The 20,759-nt window shown below is 34.5% G+C and overlaps 2 protein-coding genes across 3 annotated transcripts in view; one reads left to right on the forward strand and one right to left on the reverse strand.

The window, feature by feature from the left end:
• Positions 1-20,759, forward strand: part of LOC129742230 (uncharacterized) — a 107,251-nt gene that overhangs the window by 39,732 nt on the left and 46,760 nt on the right. The window lies entirely within an intron of this gene.
• Positions 4,322-6,652, reverse strand: LOC129742297 (polyadenylate-binding protein-interacting protein 2-like). 2 transcript variants are annotated; one of them, XM_055734189.1, is made up of 3 exons: positions 6,550-6,652; positions 4,881-5,254; positions 4,322-4,529 (listed from the first exon to the last, which is right to left on the reverse strand). In XM_055734189.1, exons 2-3 carry the CDS (start codon positions 5,228-5,230, stop codon positions 4,397-4,399), a joined length of 483 nt encoding a protein of 160 aa, XP_055590164.1. In that variant the 5' UTR covers positions 5,231-5,254; positions 6,550-6,652; the 3' UTR covers positions 4,322-4,396. The 2 variants fall into 2 exon arrangements, with proteins under 2 accessions (XP_055590164.1, XP_055590157.1); XM_055734182.1 differs by having other exon boundaries at positions 6,373-6,602.

Here is a 20,759-nt window from a genome sequence, read left to right on the forward strand (position 1 = left end):
CTCAAGCCAAGGGTGATTCATGTCGAAATTCCGCCGGAGGCGAAAAAAATTTCTAACTGACTGATCAAGTAATTAACCGTTACTACCGTCAATATTAATATTCAAATTCCTCTTTCATTGGTTTATTTTTGGTGAAAAAAGTGACTTTTAGTGATAAAAGTGACCATTTTTCGGAAAATAGTGACTTTAGTGACCAAATGATGAAAAAAGTGACTTTTTAGTGACTGACCCAAAAAAAGTGACCAAGTCACTAAAAAGTGACTCGCTGCCAGCCCTGAAGTCTTAGAAACCACTTGACCAAAATGTGTCTTTGTCCACTTTAGTGTTTTTGAGTTACCGAAAGTGACAACATAGATTCATTATTAAAATTAGAATATTTGAGTTTGCTTCTAAGTGCAGCATACTAACTGGGAACGAAAAAACGAGATATCTCGTAATTAGTCCGCAATGCGTTAAAATGATAAATTGTTACAAATATTTTAGTTAGGTCTTAATCTTTTGCGTAAACCCTCTTTCCATGGACATTTCTTATTTCTTACTTATTGCTAAGATTTTCAAGTGGTTGAGGAAGGACTCTTTTTTTTAGTAAAAAGTATTTTCTTTTTTTTTTTTTTTGAATGTGTCCCCAACTCTATTAGGGGTCGTTCAAATATTACGTAATGCAATTTTTCAATAATTTTCGACCCCTCTCCCCTTCGTAACACATTCGTTTTACATTTTCTATCCAAAATCCACAAAACGTAGACCCCCTCTCCCACTCAATGCGCTACGTAATATTTGAATGGTCCCTTATTGGAGAAAATTATAGATGCCTTTTTGGCTATTCGTTATTCATACGGGTACTTGCTACACTTACTGTTGGTGATGTTACGCACGATAATGGTATGGTCCGCCTTGAAAACCGGAGGTCCAGCAGCGGGCTGCACGAACAATCGTTTACCCATGAAAAGGTCCTGATTGTAGTTCAAAATCTTCCCCACATCTTCATCGTTAGCGACCCGGACGAAGGCAGCCACCGACCGGCTGGTACAGCGTTTTTCGGTCAGAAAATGTACCGATAAGGTTGGTACCGACTGTTTCAGATATTCCGTAAACGGATTGACACTATCGTTGGGTATGTTTTCCACGTAAAGCAGACGCTCAAGATTCATTTTTATCGATTTATGCTGCCTTCCCGTTTTGTTCTGGAAAAGATATTGAAGCAGTCCACGAAACTCATGTGAATTTTTTCAAACAAGATTACGACGTCAACAATCAATTCGATACTTACTTGGAGTAATACTTTCCTCAAGCCAAGTTCACTGTCTACGTTTATTGATATATCTGACAATTTATTGGTAATTTCACACCTGATTTAGGGGAAAATAATACCGAGTTCCAGATTGATCGCCGTCTGCAGGGAAGGAAGCTTTTCTTCAAAATGACAAAACGCCGCCTGGAAATGGCTGCGTTCTGAAAATGATAAAACACGCCCAAATAGAATTACCTGCGCAGGGGTAGCTTTAAATAAACACACTGAGATTTTATTTTGCTGATCTCGGAACAGTTGAATGGGGAATGCCATGGCGAAAAGCTCCCTTACTTCTTGAAAAGAGTTTTTTGTTAAGATTCTGGATTATTCCGGGGCCTTATCCTGCGCGGTGCGAGACGTGAGGCGGGGGAGGGTTTATTTTAAAGCGGAAATCATATCATTCTTGTGTTTGGATAAGATTTCTTGTATTTTTCTTTGTCAAATTGACCTCTCAATCTAGTTTTTTATTTTCTATTCTGACTCAAAATTTGTGAGTTTGAAAAGGCTGTAGGATTGGTCCAGCGATTTTTCAATTTTTTTTAAAACGAATGGTTTAAATATTTATTTTACTGTTTAAGATTTTAATAAAAAAAAAGCGTCCACTTGCCAATAATAGTTCTGTTACTTTTAGGTATTGGGATTATTCTGATATTTTTTTTTTTGTTTTATGTTTAGTCATGATCTTCGAAATCCTCTTGTCCCGCCCTATATTGACCCTGGTTTATAATGCAGAACTGTGATATCGCAAGTAGTAACAAGATTTTCCATTTATAGAATTTTATTATTTTTTATTCATTACTATCACACTGTTGATACAAGTCGTTTGAACTTATTTCTCTTATACTGCATACATTGTATTGTGTTGCACTGCTACATAGCTTGGCTGATAACACGTTTAAGTAGTAAATAAATAAAACAAAATATAAGTCTACAACACAAACAATTTATCAGAACTAAAAAAGCACAACTTTAAAAAAAAGGGTGGATGAATTATTCGATTATTAGTAACGCTGCTTTAAATGCAAGGGATGTTTTCAGATCTGGTGTCACTTGGAAGCCAGCGAAAAGCTTTTAAACCCCAGTTGATGCGATTTAGCGATCGCTTAGAAAGATAATACGCAAGATTGAGATTAAGCCGCTCAAGCTTCCAACTGGCGACAGAAAAAGATATTTAAAATAGGTACTCGGAACAAGAATGGGAACCAATAAATGATAATTATACTGATGATATCGATTTATCACTGAAGGGATATTTAAATCACCTTAGATCAAATAACTATGAATGAAAGGGAAAATGTGAATATTTTTTATTTTGAACGCATCTCAGGAGCAACGTATCACAGGTTGAAACACTAGATTTGCTATGGGATTCAGAATCCACTCTATCAAAACGTTTCAGACTTGTTCCAGTTAACATTGTACGCATAGATCTCGTTCTCGTGCATTTTAAGGTTTGAGCATTCTTGGCAGATGTTTCGAAACCCCAAAAGTCATGTTTGTTTTAAGTAAGATCAGATCGGCGTTGGTGCACGGTAGACGTTGATTTTACCCTTTTCTACATCTTTCGAAACAACACAGAGAAATATGACAGCAAATGATTGTAACACTAGGAGCATAGTATTGTTTTTTGGAAACATACATTGTTTTTGTTATAAAGTCTGTCAGTTTGAAAATATCAGTTTTATCAGAACATGGGACATGGTTAAACAAAATTGTCAAAAATGTACTGGTTCACACAAAACATTTTGTCCTTTACTTTTAATGTAAGTGTAATGTACCGTAACATTTCGAATTATTCGATCAGCCGAAAATATGGAAGTTGTAAAATTGAAAAATTTCATAACATGCTTTTAGTTTTCAGTAATAAGAACTCATTTTTATCAATCATTTTGGATTTGTGGTAAAATGAACTAGAGAAAATATCAGTAAATATTCGAGTTTAAAAGAAAAAAGTGATACTATATACAATCAGTTAAAACCTTTAACCTGATGTATAATTCGAAGTATTTTCTATTCCGTTATATTGAGACAAGATAGAACAATTTGTTTTAAATTTTGTAAATCTTTCTGAATCAGTAATACCTATTTTACTTTATTTTTGAGATGGTATCCTCAAGAATATTAGATCTGATACCACAAATAAGTGAAGAAGCATGTGATCCCAACATCCTAACGGTGTCTTTTCTATGACTTTTATCGACGCTCGGTGTTCGTTAAAAAAAAAAAAAAAAAAATTACAACTTAACATTACAATTGCTACTTCCTGTTTGGATAAAAAACTTATATTGAATAGAAAATTGTTTCGTTATTTTTTCACTCAAAAATGTATAAGAATAAACTTTTTTTTTTCTAAACTTCTACGTAAAAAACTAGATGAAGGTTTCAAATGATGACAGACAAGAGATATTCGTTGTGAACTACAATTTGAACAATTAGCGAATACTAGAACTTTGATTTTGGTTGTTATTTTAACCATCACGTTTTTTCTTCTCTTTTCTACTGTACGGCAATTAGACTCAATTATTTTATTTTAGAGTAGTTACGATCATCTTGACATCAGAAGTACAGTGTTTTTGTTAACATTCCTCAAACTCTACTTTTTTTTTTCTATTTCACAATTTCTGCTTTCGTTCAAAATCGACGTTGTTGATTTTTTTTTGTGTTATATCACCTTCTCAGACCATATGTATCGCACAGTTTGAGATCAGGAAATATTTTCTATTTTTTTGTACGTCTATACAATCAAATGAATCTTTTTTAAATTTTTTTTTTCAATCAGCTATCACGCTCGGTTCATGTTTTTTTTTTGTCTGCGAATGCTGCCATGGTTGTTCATCCAAAATAAGTAGTCTTCACAACAACAACACTCAAAAGCTACTTTTCACAGAAAAGTATCTGTAGCAATACCTGGCTTTAAAAAGATGTTTTTCGTTTGTTTTGAGAAGCACCACCAATGAACAGTGTGGATGATTTTGCGGGGGTGACACGAGGCGGAGAATCCGTGATGCCTCATTTCTTGACGAGTATTCGTTTGTTTTTTTTTTCAACATTTGTTCTTACCACTAAGATATGCAGTAGCTAGTTACACGACAAGTCGTCACCAACCTAAGTGGACGATGGCGAAAAAACGGCCGGAACGAATTCAGCCGCCAAAGGATTGAGCGTTGATTTTTCAACGTTGACCTTCTGCGACCGCATTAGGTGCATGTTGGACAAGGCATTGCACAGATCTTTTGAGCTGTAGACAAAAGAAATAATTTGTGATTAGATCGATAATATCTTCGAAAATAGGGCAGTTACTGCAGAATTGATTTTGATCAATTTTGGAATTGACGGAAACTAATACTATTTCCAACATTTATAAGAGATCACATAAGAATGTTAACGATTTCTGTTTTTATCAGGTTGATAACCTTTGTTTAGGCTCAAATCTCGTGATTGATAAATGTGATTAAAAACAGAAGTCATAAATATTCGTATGTGACTTGCTTCCAAAGAAGGCAATTTAACGTACATCAATAGATCAAAATGATTGAAATAGGAACAGGAAAAAACACCATGGTAACTGCCCTCTCTGAATTGTGCTTACATATCTTCGCCTTCACTTTTGTGTTCGGATCCCTCGAACTCTTCCGCTTCTTCCGCAACTTGTTGGGCGTCCAATTCATCCTGTAGCATCGCTTCAATGCATTGCTCCATTAGTGCCTCCTCTTCTAGTCGCTGCATTTCTTGCTTGTCGAATTCTTCCTCATTCTCCATCCACAGGTACTCGGAAAAATCTTCATCATAATTAGGACCGCTGAACGAGTTGTCCTCGTTCGGTGGTGTGATGAAACCATCGGGATCGGAGTCATAGCTGTCGCTGTAGTTGCCGTTATTGTAGAAGCCTCCGTTGGAGCTTCCTCCGCCACCGCCAATGTTATAATCCGGGATCTTCATTTTGTTGGCTTGAATTTGCTCACACTAGTTAAGAAGAGAACCATTGAAATTGGTCATAAGAAGTTTCTTTATATCCAGGATCTATATAATAATTCGCATGAGCGGTTATCGGTTTTTGAAAAGGAATAATACAAAACAAAGCTTTCACTGAAAAAAATAATATTCAAAATGGTGAAAAAATAGAAAATTTGTTGCTTTCTTTTTGTTTTATGACTTCACAGATTTCTATTTCTGATACTAGTCATTCTTCATAATCGGAATAAAGTATTGAAATTGTTATAAGATATTATAAGTCTATGAAATGTGGGTTTATTTTAGGTAAAATCAGCCATTTCAGTAAAAAAAAGAAAAATTTTAAATTTGTAGGCTAATTGTATCACCTAATATTCCAGACCCAGATCACAGGTTAAACTCAGCTAGTTGTCTGTCATACTGTGGCCAGAATTTTGGATAGAAAGTTTTAATTGTAATTGTAATTGTGCTTTATTGATTTAACGTCAGTCCATCGATATAAAATCATAGTTAGGGTCAAGGAAATATTAATTGATACTGAATCGAGGATTAACAATATAAGCTATAACAATAAATAAATAAATAACGGAAGTATCCAGTGCGATGTTTATCAAATTCCTCTGTGGACGAATGAAAACGAACAACGCACATATTCAGAATTTAAATAAAATATGAATAATTTGGATGGTGTGCTGGCATTGAACCGAACACGACATCACAACTCTTTGAAGGATATCTTTTTCGCGTATGGTATGAGGTAATTGTGTGCGACGATGATTTTTTTCTGACCATTCCTACCAACACTCATTACACAAAATTTGTATATTGTTTTGAAGAGTATCGTCAGCGAAACGAAATATGCAAATCACAATTCTTGAATTGGTTTCCGGTATCGAAGGTTGCTTCTGCTTCAACGATGTAGTGCGCAATAAATATGTTTTTGAACAGATTTTTTATTTTAAAATATAAATTTGGTTTTGAGGATTTTCAAAAATATTCAAAACAAATACGCAATTGTAGATTTCTCAGTTTTCTGTTCAGTTTTTTTTTAATCCAAGGGGATTGTCTAGCTCTCTCCACCATTTAAAATTTTATAGTTCGATGGCCTCTGGGAGGCCATTTCTGCCTACCTGTGCGTATATGAATCCGGAAAAAAAACACCCACACCAGAATTCGCAGCTTTTCCCAATCGCTTTTCAGATAATTCTTACACCGTAAATTTGGGGCACAGAACAATTTAAACGAAAATTTTAAACGAGAAATGCCAAAAACTTGACCTTTTCTAAGAACGTAAAAAGTAAACTTACGGGCTAACGTGCAACAAGGAGATGGTGGCCTGCTTTGTTTTTCTTGCTCTTGCAGCCAACTAGCTCCTCGAAGGAAGGTGGAAGACGTTGATTGTGTTTGTGAGAAACGAATCGATCATACGGTCATATACGCACGCAATTGGTTTGAATTGGAACTCACACAGCCACAGCAGAAAAAGACAGTATTGCACGCTTAAAGAAATTTATTGGTTAATGTTTAAAATTTAGCTATTTCATCCTACTTAGAGCAATTCCACCGGTTGACCGGTTTAGCAAGTGGGTAAGCAAGTGTACGTTAGAAATGCTAAAAACAACTCAATGGACAGTGGAATAAAAAAGCTTTTTTTTCTCGGTAGAGAATATTAATGGTGTATTTTAATCAAAATAATGTGAGTTGATTAAAATTGATTTTTTGTGGCCCGTGAACTGCCCCTGCTTTCATAACAGTCCCATATGCGAAAACGCGCAAGCGAGAAAATTAGCTCATTCTTTTTTGGCATATACTGTTAAATTGTGACCACAACTTTCAGCATAAACAAAAATCGTTTAATGGAATGTGTTCTAAGTTGTCATAATAAATCGTAGGACTTGAAATTGTCGAAATTTTGCAATAAGCGATGGAAGCGAAAGTTATTCCTTTTATCCTTAAGAAAAACCCGTAAGATCTGTCAGAAGTTGGGTGAAGTTTTAGCTGCATCTTCCTTGAGAACTATCGCCCATATCTGGCAGCGCTTCCAGCGCCTATTGGTAAGGTCTGGAACACCTGTTTTTGTATGTTATGGGACTGTAATGCGAGTATATTTGAGAAATACAAAAAAAAAAAAAAAAAAATAGAAATACAACTTACAAAAATTTCCAATATCTTACCTAAATATCACGTATTCATGGAGGCATCGTTGAGTCGTAATTTACATTGAGCGCAATAAACGCCTTAGAGTATGCATTAAACCCCGGAACAGTTAACCAAGCAATAGGCTCAAATGCTTCATAGCTCACAAATCAAGGGTTATATCGGGTTTGGTTAGATTTGTCAGCAAAGCATCAAATACTTCTTTTCCTTCGAATAATCCAAATATGGATATTCAGTCACTGACTTTTTTCTTTTAATTATTTAAAAATAATCTGAGAAAATTTGTAATTATCATAAACGTCATACATAAGATTTCCAGAAACTTTTCTAAGCGTATTCGGGGAGGGAAAATCCGGGCATTTTTACCCAAAAACCTAGCGAAATCCGAGCATTGGATTTTAAAATTTTCATTTAAAACCCCGAACAATATCCGGGAAAATCTGACCAAAATCCAGGCTTTTCTCATGCAAATTAAGATAAAAAGTTAAAAATGTACAAATGAAAAAAATAGTTTTTATTGAGTCACTTCAGAGATGTTCAATTCAAATTTCACATTTCCAAAAAAATGTTTGCACATGTATTTCGATTAAACAAGTTAAAAAAAATCTTACATTATGTACAGAAAAATGTTGTTTTGGATTGGATTTTGCTTAGATTTTGGATAAATCCGGGCATTTTTCCTCGATACCTGGGCAACTGGGCCGAAGCGGGCTGTTTCTCTTTTTTTTCTTGAAAACGCAGGCAATCTTGAATGCTTAGTCATACCTATTGCTCTTAAAAAATTGGAAATATTTGAATGACTATAAAAAAACTAGAACCCTAGAATCTTTTTAAATGACTTAAAGCGATAAATGAAAGATTATTTCACCGATAGAATCATAAAAAGTAACTACATCCGTGGTATTTCACAAATGGGACTGTTATGCGGGTATATTTCGTATGGGACAGTCACTAATTGATATTTTTTTCGAAATTTCTAGAACAAAATCTCTTTTTATTGTTTTATATTGAAGTTCAATGTTCAAGAAGACGAACTAGACAGCTGTCAGGTTAGACGAAAAAATGACGAAAATTCATAGGGACTGTAATGCAAGTAGGGATAGTGAACCTCTTTTTGAAAATAAAAAGTTCTCAGAATTAAATGTATTTCTTGGTTTGTAGCAATTGGAAAAAATGTACCTAAATCTTCATCATCTTCATTCAAAATGAAAGTCAGAAATCAAATCCTACAATTTTGAAAACTTGGAATAGATCAGATTACAACTATTTCTAACTTCATTCAAGAAAGTCTTTGAGTATTTTTTTTTTAAATTTACAAATGGTTTTATTATTGCATTTTAGTTATAAAGTTTCTGTTAGCATAGTAAGCATTGCTTTGTATAAGCACCAATAAATCATTCCAAATTTGTACTCTGACCTGCTTAGACGCTCTTTCAATTCTATCAGTTTATGAGCCCAGTTAGTAGTTTCCATAGTTACGGAATCAACAATTGAAATTTTTTTCACACCCACGTGTTCGAAGAAATTATGAACCGTGAAGGAAGAAATCGGTTACGGCGGTCGGATTATTTTCGGATGATGGTATTCTAAATAACAACGGAAATGGTCAAGATATTCAGCGCGGTGGAGGAAATGGCAACCAGAGCCGGGACGGACAAGCGGATGGCCAGGTGGCCAGCTATCCGAAATTACAAGGTGGTGGAGGTGTGGCCATGCTACCAGTGGAGAAATTGAAGGATCGTGACAACTCAGACATCACTTTGTTCGGCAACAGTTGGAAATTCAAGCTATCAAATTGGATCAAATATCCACTTAAGGGGAATGTTAGCATAATAAGCGTTGATTACAAGTTTGTACTCTGACCTGCTTAGACGCTCTTTCAATTCTATCAGTTTTTATGTGCCGGGAGTATTTTTCCTAACTTTGGGTTAGTAGTAAGAGGGGGTCGTTATCGTCCCGGCTACTCAACTGTTAATTCAAATCTCACTATAGGAAAGGAAAGGGGATTAATTGGGGTAATTTCCAAGAACAGATTCCTATTTCTATATAGTATTTGATATTGAAGATTTTTTCAAACTCATTGAACGAATTTGTTGCACACTGTGACACGTGACTGCTTATGTTAAAAACAAAATATCAAAGTTTAAAATTGGTTGAAATCTTTTTTATTTAAATTTCGTCAAATGTTCATTATTTTTGACGAATTAGGAAAAATTGACAAAAAGAAAAATATTTACTATAGGTTTAACCACAGTGAAGTACATATAACTTTTTTCTCAGAAGACAAAATTATACGCGGTCTACTGAAAAGTTGTTCATTGAATTGACATCGTTGTTTTCAAAATCTTTTAAATGGTCTTTAGTTTGCCAAAAAAGTGCAAAAATTAATTTAATGAATTTTTACCTATTTTTAAGAGATATCTCGAAAAGAAGAGTTGGTAGAAAAAAAACTGATACGTCGATTCACAGCCCTGCCTGGCCTTACTGTATTGACTGTTGAGCGAAAATTTTTGTCCGGTTTGCATCGTTGACTTCGATGTCCGTATTTGATAAAAAATTATGCACATCAAAATAAGATAAAATTTCAAATATTTTATATTAATCTGAAATAAAATCTTGATAGTTGGAAATGAACTCATTCCTATTCAAGTATATCAATCAAAAGAAGATATAATCCAGATTGGACTGGATAAGATATAAATAACTCATTGAGATATGTTTAGGTTATTATTTTGATATGCTCTCCTGATCGGGATAGAGTATCAAACTCTCGGCCAACCAGACAGATTAAAAAGATTCTGATATCGTTAAAAAAATCATAATATTTGTTTGACACGAGTGCCAAAGCGTTGGTAAAGTGTCACAAATAAACAAAAAAAAAATAATATTTGTATTCTGTGGACTTAGGCGGCTTAATATTTAATTTTTATCTTCGGCTGTTTCAATCTATGAAATAATCAAAATATTACATTATACAACTATAAAGTGCACTACAGGGTTGAATTCCTGATGTTATATGCATTTATTTAATAAAATGTTACTAAATCATTAATGGGAACGAAAAAAAATAGCCCCTCTTCCTTAGAAAAATTGCCCTGACACCTCTCTCCTCCAAAAGCTTAATACGGCTCTGGCAGCTGAAGTAACTGCAAGTTCGTCTATAATACATGAATCCGGAAGTTTCAACACACCATGAATCAGGGAACTGATTCGAACCCGATCAGGAGAGCATATCAAAATAATAATTCAAACGTATCTCACCAAGATATTTACATCTGATTCAGTTATAATTAAGTACTCAAACATTTCGATTTCAAGTTTCTCCAATCTGAATTATATCTTATTCTGATTGACAGACTTGAATGGGGTTTAGCTCATTTTCAATTATCAAGATTTTTTTCGGATTGTCCAAAAATAAAATGATTATATCTTATTTTGATAAACGTTCAACTTTTTCTGAAACACGGACATCGAAGTCGACGGCCCAAACCGTACGTTTATGAGTTTCGCTCAACAGATTCATAAAATTTAATCCAAGTTTCGGAAAACCAAAAATGGGGCAAGGTTTTAGCAAATAATGTGGTTTATTGACATTCCACTAGAAAATTTTCTCGAAGCACTCATATCTTGATAAGTTATAATTTTGATATAATTTGTTCTGTCCAATATCAAACTATGCTAACTGAACGAGATATAATCTTGATAGGAGCATATCAAGAACTGATATAATTTAGCTATGATCGTATAGATTTTTTGATATAATTTGAGATATTTTAACATCCTACCAGTACTAAATTATAACTCATCCAGATAGGAAAAATTTAATATCAAAATATCTCATCTTGATATAATTTAGTTTTTCCCTCCTGATCGGGAAGGCGAATAAATCATTTTCGTTGGTTTCACTTCACCTGCCCACTTCTATAGATATAAATAAAGAAACTTTTGGAGCCACGAAAAGAGCTGAAATATTCCCTCGGTGAATTCTGAGAAGGATGTTCTGTTTAAGAGAGAACTATGACCTCTAGGGTAAAAGAGGCTATTTTCGTTTGAGTTTTTGACAGGAGATTATCAACCACTTAAGTTAACATCATTCTACCTGTTCCATTTGAAACAAAACATAACATGTTACTTACCATCTGAGAGATATTTTATGTCCTCAAATTTGATATTATGTATATGTAGTTCACCCTTAGCGCTCCGACATTGTATACCTAGTGTCTCATAGTCATATGCTCCCCATCCACCCGGAAGAAGAAAATAGTTCCGCCGCATATCGCGAATGTCCCCGGCACAATCAACGTCTTGGTTTTGACAAAAATTTGGCACAAATCGAGCGTGACTGAGTGAATAGCTACCGTAGTCATTGACGAGCACGGTCGAAAGCCCCTATTTCTAGCGGCTGCATCATTCGCTGATTAGTTACGTGAAATAGACCATACACGAGGCAAGTTTAGTTTTTTTTATCGGTTTTTCATGTTTTTAAATCAACAAAGTGGAAGTGCTAAGTGTTTTTAGTTACATTGGGTAAGTGAGTGAAACAGACAGCAACTAAGAACCAGAATGACCAATTCCGCGGAGACGTCACGGAATTTTCAGAGCAATCTGAATTCTGAATCTGAATTCTGAATCTGAATTCTGAATCTGAATTCTGAATCTGAATTCTGAATCTGAATTCTGAATCTGAATTCTGAATCTGAATTCTGAATCTGAATTCTGAATCTGAATTCTGAATCTGAATTCTGAATCTGAATTCTGAATCTGAATTCTGAATCTGAATTCTGAATCTGAATTCTGAATCTGAATTCTGAATCTGAATTCTGAATCTGAATTCTGAATCTGAATTCTGAATCTGAATTCTGAATCTGAATTCTGAATCTGAATTCTGAATCTGAATTCTGAATCTGAATTCTGAATCTGAATTCTGAATCTGAATTCTGAATCTGAATTCTGAATCTGAATTCTGAATCTGAATTCTGAATCTGAATTCTGAATCTGAATTCTGAATCTGAATTCTGAATCTGAATTCTGAATCTGAATTCTGAATCTGAATTCTGAATCTGAATTCTGAATCTGAATTCTGAATCTGAATTCTGAATCTGAATTCTGAATCTGAATTCTGAATCTGAATTCTGAATCTGAATTCTGAATCTGAATTCTGAATCTGAATTCTGAATCTGAATTCTGAATCTGAATTCTGAATCTGAATTCTGAATCTGAATTCTGAATCTGAATTCTGAATCTGAATTCTGAATCTGAATTCTGAATCTGAATTCTGAATCTGAATTCTGAATCTGAATTCTGAATCTGAATTCTGAATCTGAATTCTGAATCTGAATTCTGAATCTGAATTCTGAATCTGAATTCTGAATCTGAATTCTGAATCTGAATTCTGAATCTGAATTCTGAATCTGAATTCTGAATCTGAATTCTGAATCTGAATTCTGAATCTGAATTCTGAATCTGAATTCTGAATCTGAATTCTGAATCTGAATTCTTAATCTGAATTCTGAATCTGAATTCTGAATCTGAATTCTGAATCTGAATTCTGAATCTGAATTCTGAATCTGAATTCTGAATCTGAATTCTGAATCTGAATTCTGAATCTGAATTCTGAATCTGAATTCTGAATCTGAATTCTGAATCTGAATTCTGAATCTGAATTCTGAATCTGAATTCTGAATCTGAATTCTGAATCTGAATTCTGAATCTGAATTCTGAATCTGAATTCTGAATCTGAATTCTGAATCTGAATTCTGAATCTGAATTCTGAATCTGAATTCTGAATCTGAATTCTGAATCTGAATTCTGAATCTGAATTCTGAATCTGAATTCTGAATCTGAATTCTGAATCTGAAATCTGAATCTGAAATCTGAATCTGAATTCTCAATCTGAATTCTGAATCTGAATTCTGAATCTGAATTCTGAATCTGAATTCTGAATCTGAATTCTGAATCTGAATTCTGAATCTGAATTCTGAATCTGAATTCTGAATCTGAATTCTGAATCTGAATTCTGAATCTGAATTCTGAATCTGAATTCTGAATCTGAATTCTGAATCTGAATTCTGAATCTGAATTCTGAATCTGAATTCTGAATCTGAATTCTGAATCTGAATTCTGAATCTGAATTCTGAATCTGAATTCTGAATCTGAATTCTGAATCTGAATTCTGAATCTGAATTCTGAATCTGAATTCTGAATCTGAATTCTGAATCTGAATTCTGAATCTGGATTCTGATTTTGAATACTGAATCTGAATCTGAATCTTGAATTCTGAATCTGAATTCTGGATCTGAATTCTGAATCAGAATCTGAAGTCTAAATCTTAATTGGGAAACTGAATCTTTATTTTATATTTGGAATTTTGGCGGTTTCTTGGGAAAAAGTTAAATTTTGATGAATGTTAAGGATGATGTATTTTCTCACGGGTAGAGACAACCACCAACATTTGCTCAATTGTGTGCAAATCGTCAGAAATTTCAACCGCGAAATCGATCACATATTCTAAGCCCAGCAGAAACGGAACGGGAGCAATGCGGTCAGAAGAGTGGAGAGAGTTTGTTTGTGGATGGAGTCCATTAGCGGTTGCCTGTCGCTCAATTCCATAGTTTTTACGGTTGATTGTAAATACGACAACTTGTCGATCAGAGGACCGGTTCAGATAACTTGATGGCAGCAGGACATGTTAGTTTTTTAATCTAAAATCGGCATCATCAGTTTAGTATTTATGTACAATGTACATTGTAATTGTATTTGTAATTATATAATACTTTAATCCTTTTTTTACAACTAACTCAATTTCATTGGAATTATATCTGATTATAAGGCTGACATTGTTTTCTTAATATTAACAACCAAAAAAAAAAAAACAAAAAGATTTGTTGAATAATTCATTCGAAAAGTTATGCTATACTCTCTGGAGCCACTATCAAAACTCACTACTTTTTTCACCTATAGGTACATCATAATATATTTTTTAAAGCGATTTCGCGTTCAACTGACAAACATAGCAGGTAATATTAGAATCTGAGAAACTATTTTTTATTTTGCAATTGGAGAGAGCTATGAAAAGCTTGAACATTTTCATAGAATGCTCTATTGGCTCCGCGCGAATGACAGTTCGACTGGCTCCCGTCATTCTCTTTGCCAGACTATATGAAATTTTAGTGTCTATAGTAAACAAGTGACGTCATTGATATCTTCGAACGTAGTGCACCGCAGTATCGATAACGGAGTGGATATACCCCCCCCCCCCTCCCCATGAGGGTCCAGAAAAGCAAGTGATGTATTCTACTGTACACTCTAAATTTAAAAATCTTAATAAAATTTTGATCATCGAGTAAATAAGGTTATTCACGAGCAACAATCCTAACTCAGAGATAATGCCAAAGCTTCGAATACTAACCACAGGTTCAGGATTCTGCTTCAGTTTTTTTTTTTTTAATTTTTTTGTTTGTAGACAGAAACTCGTTTCTGAACATTAAATTGTTTTTCTGTTTTCATATTTCGGATTCGGTATCCACTTTGAAATTCTTGCTTTTCGGCTCGAATCATCATTAAAACATAGAAATCAAAGACTGTTTTGAAATCGTTCAAATTTGGTTTAACATTATCTAATTCACAATTTGATTAATGATTTTCGAAACTTTCATGCCTTTTCAATATTTAAATAATAATTTTCAAAATATGAAAAAAAAGAAACCATCCTAAGTTAATGATTGATATTTATTCAATTTTCTCAAACTCAATTCACTTAAATCCCATTGAAATAACTTAAAAATAAGTTCTGATGCAGAATTCAAAGATTATTAAGCTTCGATATGGTGATCCAGAATTGAAAACTATCAGGTAAATCTTTTTTTTTATGTTTTCTCATTTTAATTTAAATTCATATTCAAATATGTATTCTAAATTTAGATTCAGATCCAGCTCGTAAAGGAGTTTCACAATCAAGATATAATAATTTTTTTATTGGGGAATTCTAAATTGCAAGAGATCGCATACTTATGATTTTGATTTTTATTTTAATTTCAAAATTTCAAATTCTTCACCAACCATTTTGAATACCGTAAAATGGGTTGAATCGGGACAATTTTTTAACTGTTTCTGTAATATTTCTGTCAAATGATAAAAGAGCATCCTTTGACCAGCACCCGATTTATTTTAGATGGTGCATTTTGTTGCCCTTAACCAAACTTAATCAGAGAGAAAAAATTAGGTCAAAAGGAGTTTTCACCATCAATTTTTAAACATTAATTTTCGTTTCTCCCCCAAGTGGGGTGAATGGGGACAGTTGCTTGTTTATTGAGAAATTCGTGTACTTGGAAACAGCTCTACATTGAAAATTCGTTCATTTTATCTTTCGTTATTCAGAAGGCAAACTAGTGCATAGTTTTTCGCTTTGCAGTTATATTTTTGATTTTTGCTAGCCCCTTTTTTATCAACCACACTAATATATTCGAAGACATGTTGATGGTGGTGCCTAACTTCAGGGGCAAAAAAATCATATAAAATTTAGATTTTAGATTTCTAAACTTCCTGCGAAAACTGGAAGCCCTATTCTTCTGGGATCATCTTAAAAGAAAATTTTCCTTCAGTTCAACATTATTTTCAAAAATCTTGGAAGATTTTGAATACTTTTATGGACACGTCCCGATTAACGCCACGATTAGAGGGCAAAGAATGTTTTGTTTTAAAATGTGTCACCGTTCAAAACAGAACTTGTAGACATTTCACATCACTATTTAAAGTGATGCCAAACAACACTTGTTATAGTATGAAATTTGGTGATTTTATTTTGCTTCAAGTAACATGAAGTAAATTGGAAAAATTTAGAAACGTTTCGGTCCTGAAAGGAGAAAAAAACGAGTAGATTGCTTGACATTCGGATCACAACAATTTATAATGGAAGAATCTGGTTTTTATTTTCTTAAAAATGAAAATTTTCCACTTTTTTTTAATTGTTATTCTAGAAGGATTCTTGCACTTCAAGTTCGATACAAAAAAAGTTGGATTTTTGAGTAATTTTGATATAAAATAGAATATCGAAGTTCGAAAAAACCTAGTACTCAAATTTGCAAAACTTTAAAATTAGTTCAAAGTTTTCCATGAAAATGTTCAAGTCAGAGCAGTTTACGATCCATAACATGATCAAAACACATTTTTTCTACACAAAACCACAATCATTTATTGGCCTTTTTAGTAAATCGAGATTGTCGAGACCGACCGACCTATTCTAGCTTTTCTCCAATATTTTCTCCCTTTTCTCTAACTTTATTCGAACAGACGACCTAATCCGCCATTTTCTTCTCACAATTCCAACTTTCTTTCGCCCGAGACATAACGCGATCCGTCCCTCGCCAAATTAGTTTGTAAACTGATTTGTCTTCCTTTCGGTTCCCGTCAAACTCTCTTCTTCCAAAACTCTACAGTCTACACCAGTGATGCCAACTGTTTTTCCGAAAAGTCTGGAAGAATTTGAAAAAAATGTCTGGAAAAGTCTGGATGGATAACTTGATAGGTGGCGATCTTTTTTTATTTTTGGTCGTCAGATCGCAATGTTGTGGTAGTCTAGGGATCAATACTCATTACTTGAAAATAATAAATATCTGAGTCTATGTGAACGAAAACTTGAACAACCGGAAACTTAGATCCATTCAGCTGACAAAACTACTTCTGTATTCTGCTTCACAGAAAATTCAGTCTTGCCGTTATGAGCTATTGGATTCCAATAGTTTTTTTTTATTAAAACGTTCAGCTTATAGAAATTTCTGGACAAATCTGGATAATGAAATGAATTTGCGGCTTTATCGGTGAGGGTTAAAGAGTTGAAATGAAAGACGGATAGAAGATCAGAAGAAAATTCTAAGGTGGTGAAAAGAGCGAAGAGCATTTGAAATAGAAGCTTGACCACATACTAAATTCTTTGTCCCACACCAATTAACTGTATTGAAGAAGTAGTACCCAATAGAGAAGGCACTACGTTTTTCGATACAGTTAATTATGGATGGTTCGACCGCCATGTGAGTGTGCACATGTGCCGAACGGACATTTCATAAAACAAATTCACGGTGATTTCTCCTCTTAAATCTGGATAATTTATGAAAAGTCTGGACCAGACAACATGAGGTCTGCATTTCTGGGTGACACATAAAAATCTGGAAGATTCCAGAAAAATCTGGAAGGTTGGCAACGCTGGTCTACACAGTTCTTGTCTCTCATATAAACGAATGCTCTCAAAACCCGAAAGTTTCCAAGAACCTGAACAGGGAAATGCTCTCTCATGTAAATGTGTTGCCAATCTTGTAGCTCTAGCTTTTACGTTTATTTCATCAGAGATATTTCTAGAGTTTGTTTTGATTAGGTCGTATAAACCAACTGACGTGTTTTGAGAAAATCGCTATTGAAGTTTCGAATCAGGTTTTAAATTCTCACTTTGTGAGTGTTGCCTGAATTCGTCTCAGAATACGAATTCAACATAAAAATAGGCCGAGAACATTCCGATGTACTTAAATTGTCTGTAAGTTAAGTCCTCACCAGTGAAAACGTACTTACGACCTAAAGCATTTCTGATTTGGCGCATAAGGCGTTTTACTAAACGATAAACATCGAGATGTTTGATTACAAAATCTTGTTCCACTTACCCCAAAACCATAAAAGTTTACTAAATTGTTCACAGGTATGTACTTTAAAACGTACAAACACCACAATCTGATTGATATTCGGAACGGTATCCATTATTTTCTGATATTCCGGCTGATTCTGTAATGAAAACAAAACCTTTTTCCAGCACGGTCAAGAGTAAAGCTAATTGTACTCACCACACAACTAATTTAAGCCAGCAATTCTGTAAGGCATGGCTCGAATCACTCTCGCAGACAGTTCTTCTCAATAATTGCATTTTTTAACGTAAACTTTCGTAACATTCCACAGCACTTTTCGCGAAGCAAGCAAAACGACGCAAAAACCAACCTGCCGAATTGTTATTTTGTGTCCTTTTGCATGCACGGTAAAGCAGGGTGACGCAAAAAGTCACAAAAACCAAAATGCACTCAGAAATGTGAAAGATATTATACGTCCAAAATTCAAATCAGCTTATTAAAGTTATCGATAAATCAATTAAAACCAAGTTCTTACCGAACATAGAATACATGTTTATCAAACGTTTGCAGCCAATAACTCAATTTGGTTTACATTGGTTCATACGACCTAATCAAAACAAACTCTCGATTTATCCTCACATTATTCCCTACAAAGTTAACAATCAATAGTTGGTGTTAATAGTTCTACATAAGAATTTAATACAGTAAACTGGTAGGATTAAAAATCATGAAAATCAGTTGAACACTCAATAACTACTAACTAGAGCTTCATAAAGCTAAATTTTTCTACATTTTTGCAAGTTTTTACTTCAAGATGAGATTGTTTCATAGAAAAATAAGAAAAAAACATAATGCAATCTTCAATGGACAAAAAAATTTCTTAACATTGTGAAATAGAGGCCTTACAACACAATCAAAATGAAATTGGAATTCATTTTCGTTCTAAAACGTGTTTATCTTTGAAATTTTTGCCATTCGCTTATAAATTTTCAATGCATTCGTTTCTGTGACGTCACAAAAAAAATCCAATATGGCTCTCGACACTACCTTATTTAAATAATCCTTGGACCAGAGTTGCGTAAACTTGTCTCGGAAAGAATTATTCAGCTGATTTCTTCCGAGTTTAACTTGTTATGTCAGATCGTGCAAATTGATTTTATCTTCGTTCCAATCATTACGTCAATGCGCACAAAACGAAGAGAACAGTTCTGCATTGATGTTTTCCATGCCTCACAGGAATAAAATCACAACAACGAAACAATAGAACGAAGCTAACTGTACACGAATGTACACGAGCCGGGTTGCCAACATTTTTTTTTCTTCAAAAATCAGGGAACTGGCGAAATAAAAATCAGTCAAACTCAGGTTACGTTAAAGTGTAACGGTAATTTCGCTTAAAGTGATGACCTTTTTTTGGTCATCGCTCCATTTTTTCACTCTAATATGTGTTGTGGCCTACTTGGTTGAATAATTCTACTGAATCAAAGTAATCGAAAGATTCCATTGAATTCCCTTTTGTAAATAGGAATTAAAGGAAATCTTTCGATTGACTCGTTGAGCGACCCCTTTCCGTGATCCGATCTGGCCCCAATTTTGCACGGGACCTTGTGTTAGGCCTAGGATCATTTTTAGCCTGCAGCGCATATGATTTTCAAAAGTCGGCTGTTTTGGGTCACTCAAAGTATGTATGTGTAAACATTCCAGGCTCGACTGGCTAATACGTCTTGTTGAAGCTACTAAAACCCTTAAAGGTTACAGGTCCGAAAAACGTTTGATCAGCTCGTAAGTTTTGTTGTGATTGAAACTAACAGAAAACTCCGTATTTAGTTTAGTTTAGTTTTAGTTAATGTTCAAAATTGAGTGCTTAAAATACAGACAAGACAATTGGATAGTAATACCGCTAGGAAACCTCTATTCAACCATTAACCATTATGGAACTTTAGATGTCCGTATTTGAGTGTAGTTGGACCTTTTGGTCCCCCAGAATTATGAATCGATTTTTTTCCTGCAAACCTGCACCAGTCTAGTGTAGTTGTAAAATGTGAAAGAATTATGGAAGTATACAGCTGGTTACAGACTGGCTTTCCCAGTCGTCCTTCTTTCTTTCCTGCTGTTGGCCATTGCTACTTTCAGTTGATTGCGTCGTTCGGCCGGACTATGGTCTTTTTTTCAACCCATCAGTTTGGTTGGAGCTCCTGTTCGTTGGCCAGGCCAAGTGGTGTGGTGGTGCATAATCAACTCAGCTGCCTGATGTGGTTCGGCATGTCGTGGTGTGGCCGTTGATATTTATTGATGAGTCGTTGCTCGTTTTAACTCATTTTGACGAAGTGGTGTTGATAGGAAAAAAAAACAATCGAAGAATTGAAATGAAGTGCCTACAGCCCATTTGACCGGGGAATCGTTTAAATTTCTTAGTAGATTTGAACCTTTTGAAAACCTTGGGCTCGTCCAGTGAAATTATCTGTAGTTTACTAAGCCATTTTAACTATGTTGTCCTAGGCTCGGGAGCAGGCTTGTGAATTGGAGTTTTTTCATTTGTGAAAGGAAAAAGAGAGCTCACAGAGAATGTACTCAGTCAATGAGAGTGGCCAGCGGAATTCGACTGTAGATTCCATTTGGGTTTGCCCTATTGCCGGTGTGGGGCCGTCATTGCGTCGTTAGTTGGCCCATCTTCCTGGCCAGTAATCATATTTATGTTCTGTTTTACTTCGCTCATCCTGGAGTCGTCCGCGTGTGGCTGGCCGTTGAAGGCTTCC

This window comes from Uranotaenia lowii, chromosome 1 (genome assembly GCF_029784155.1).
Source record: "Uranotaenia lowii strain MFRU-FL chromosome 1, ASM2978415v1, whole genome shotgun sequence".
In the NCBI taxonomy this organism is placed as follows: domain Eukaryota; kingdom Metazoa; phylum Arthropoda; class Insecta; order Diptera; family Culicidae; genus Uranotaenia; species Uranotaenia lowii.

Excerpts from the sequence above, each read along its gene's own strand:
- LOC129742297 (XM_055734189.1), bottom strand. The coding sequence starts at position 5,230 with ATGAAGATCCCGGATTATAACATTGGCGGTGGCGGAGGAAGCTCCAAC. Across the intron at positions 4,530-4,880 it reads AAAAGTGAAGGCGAAGATAT|CTCAAAAGATCTGTGCAATG; the intron begins GTAAGCACAATT and ends TTTTGTCTACAG.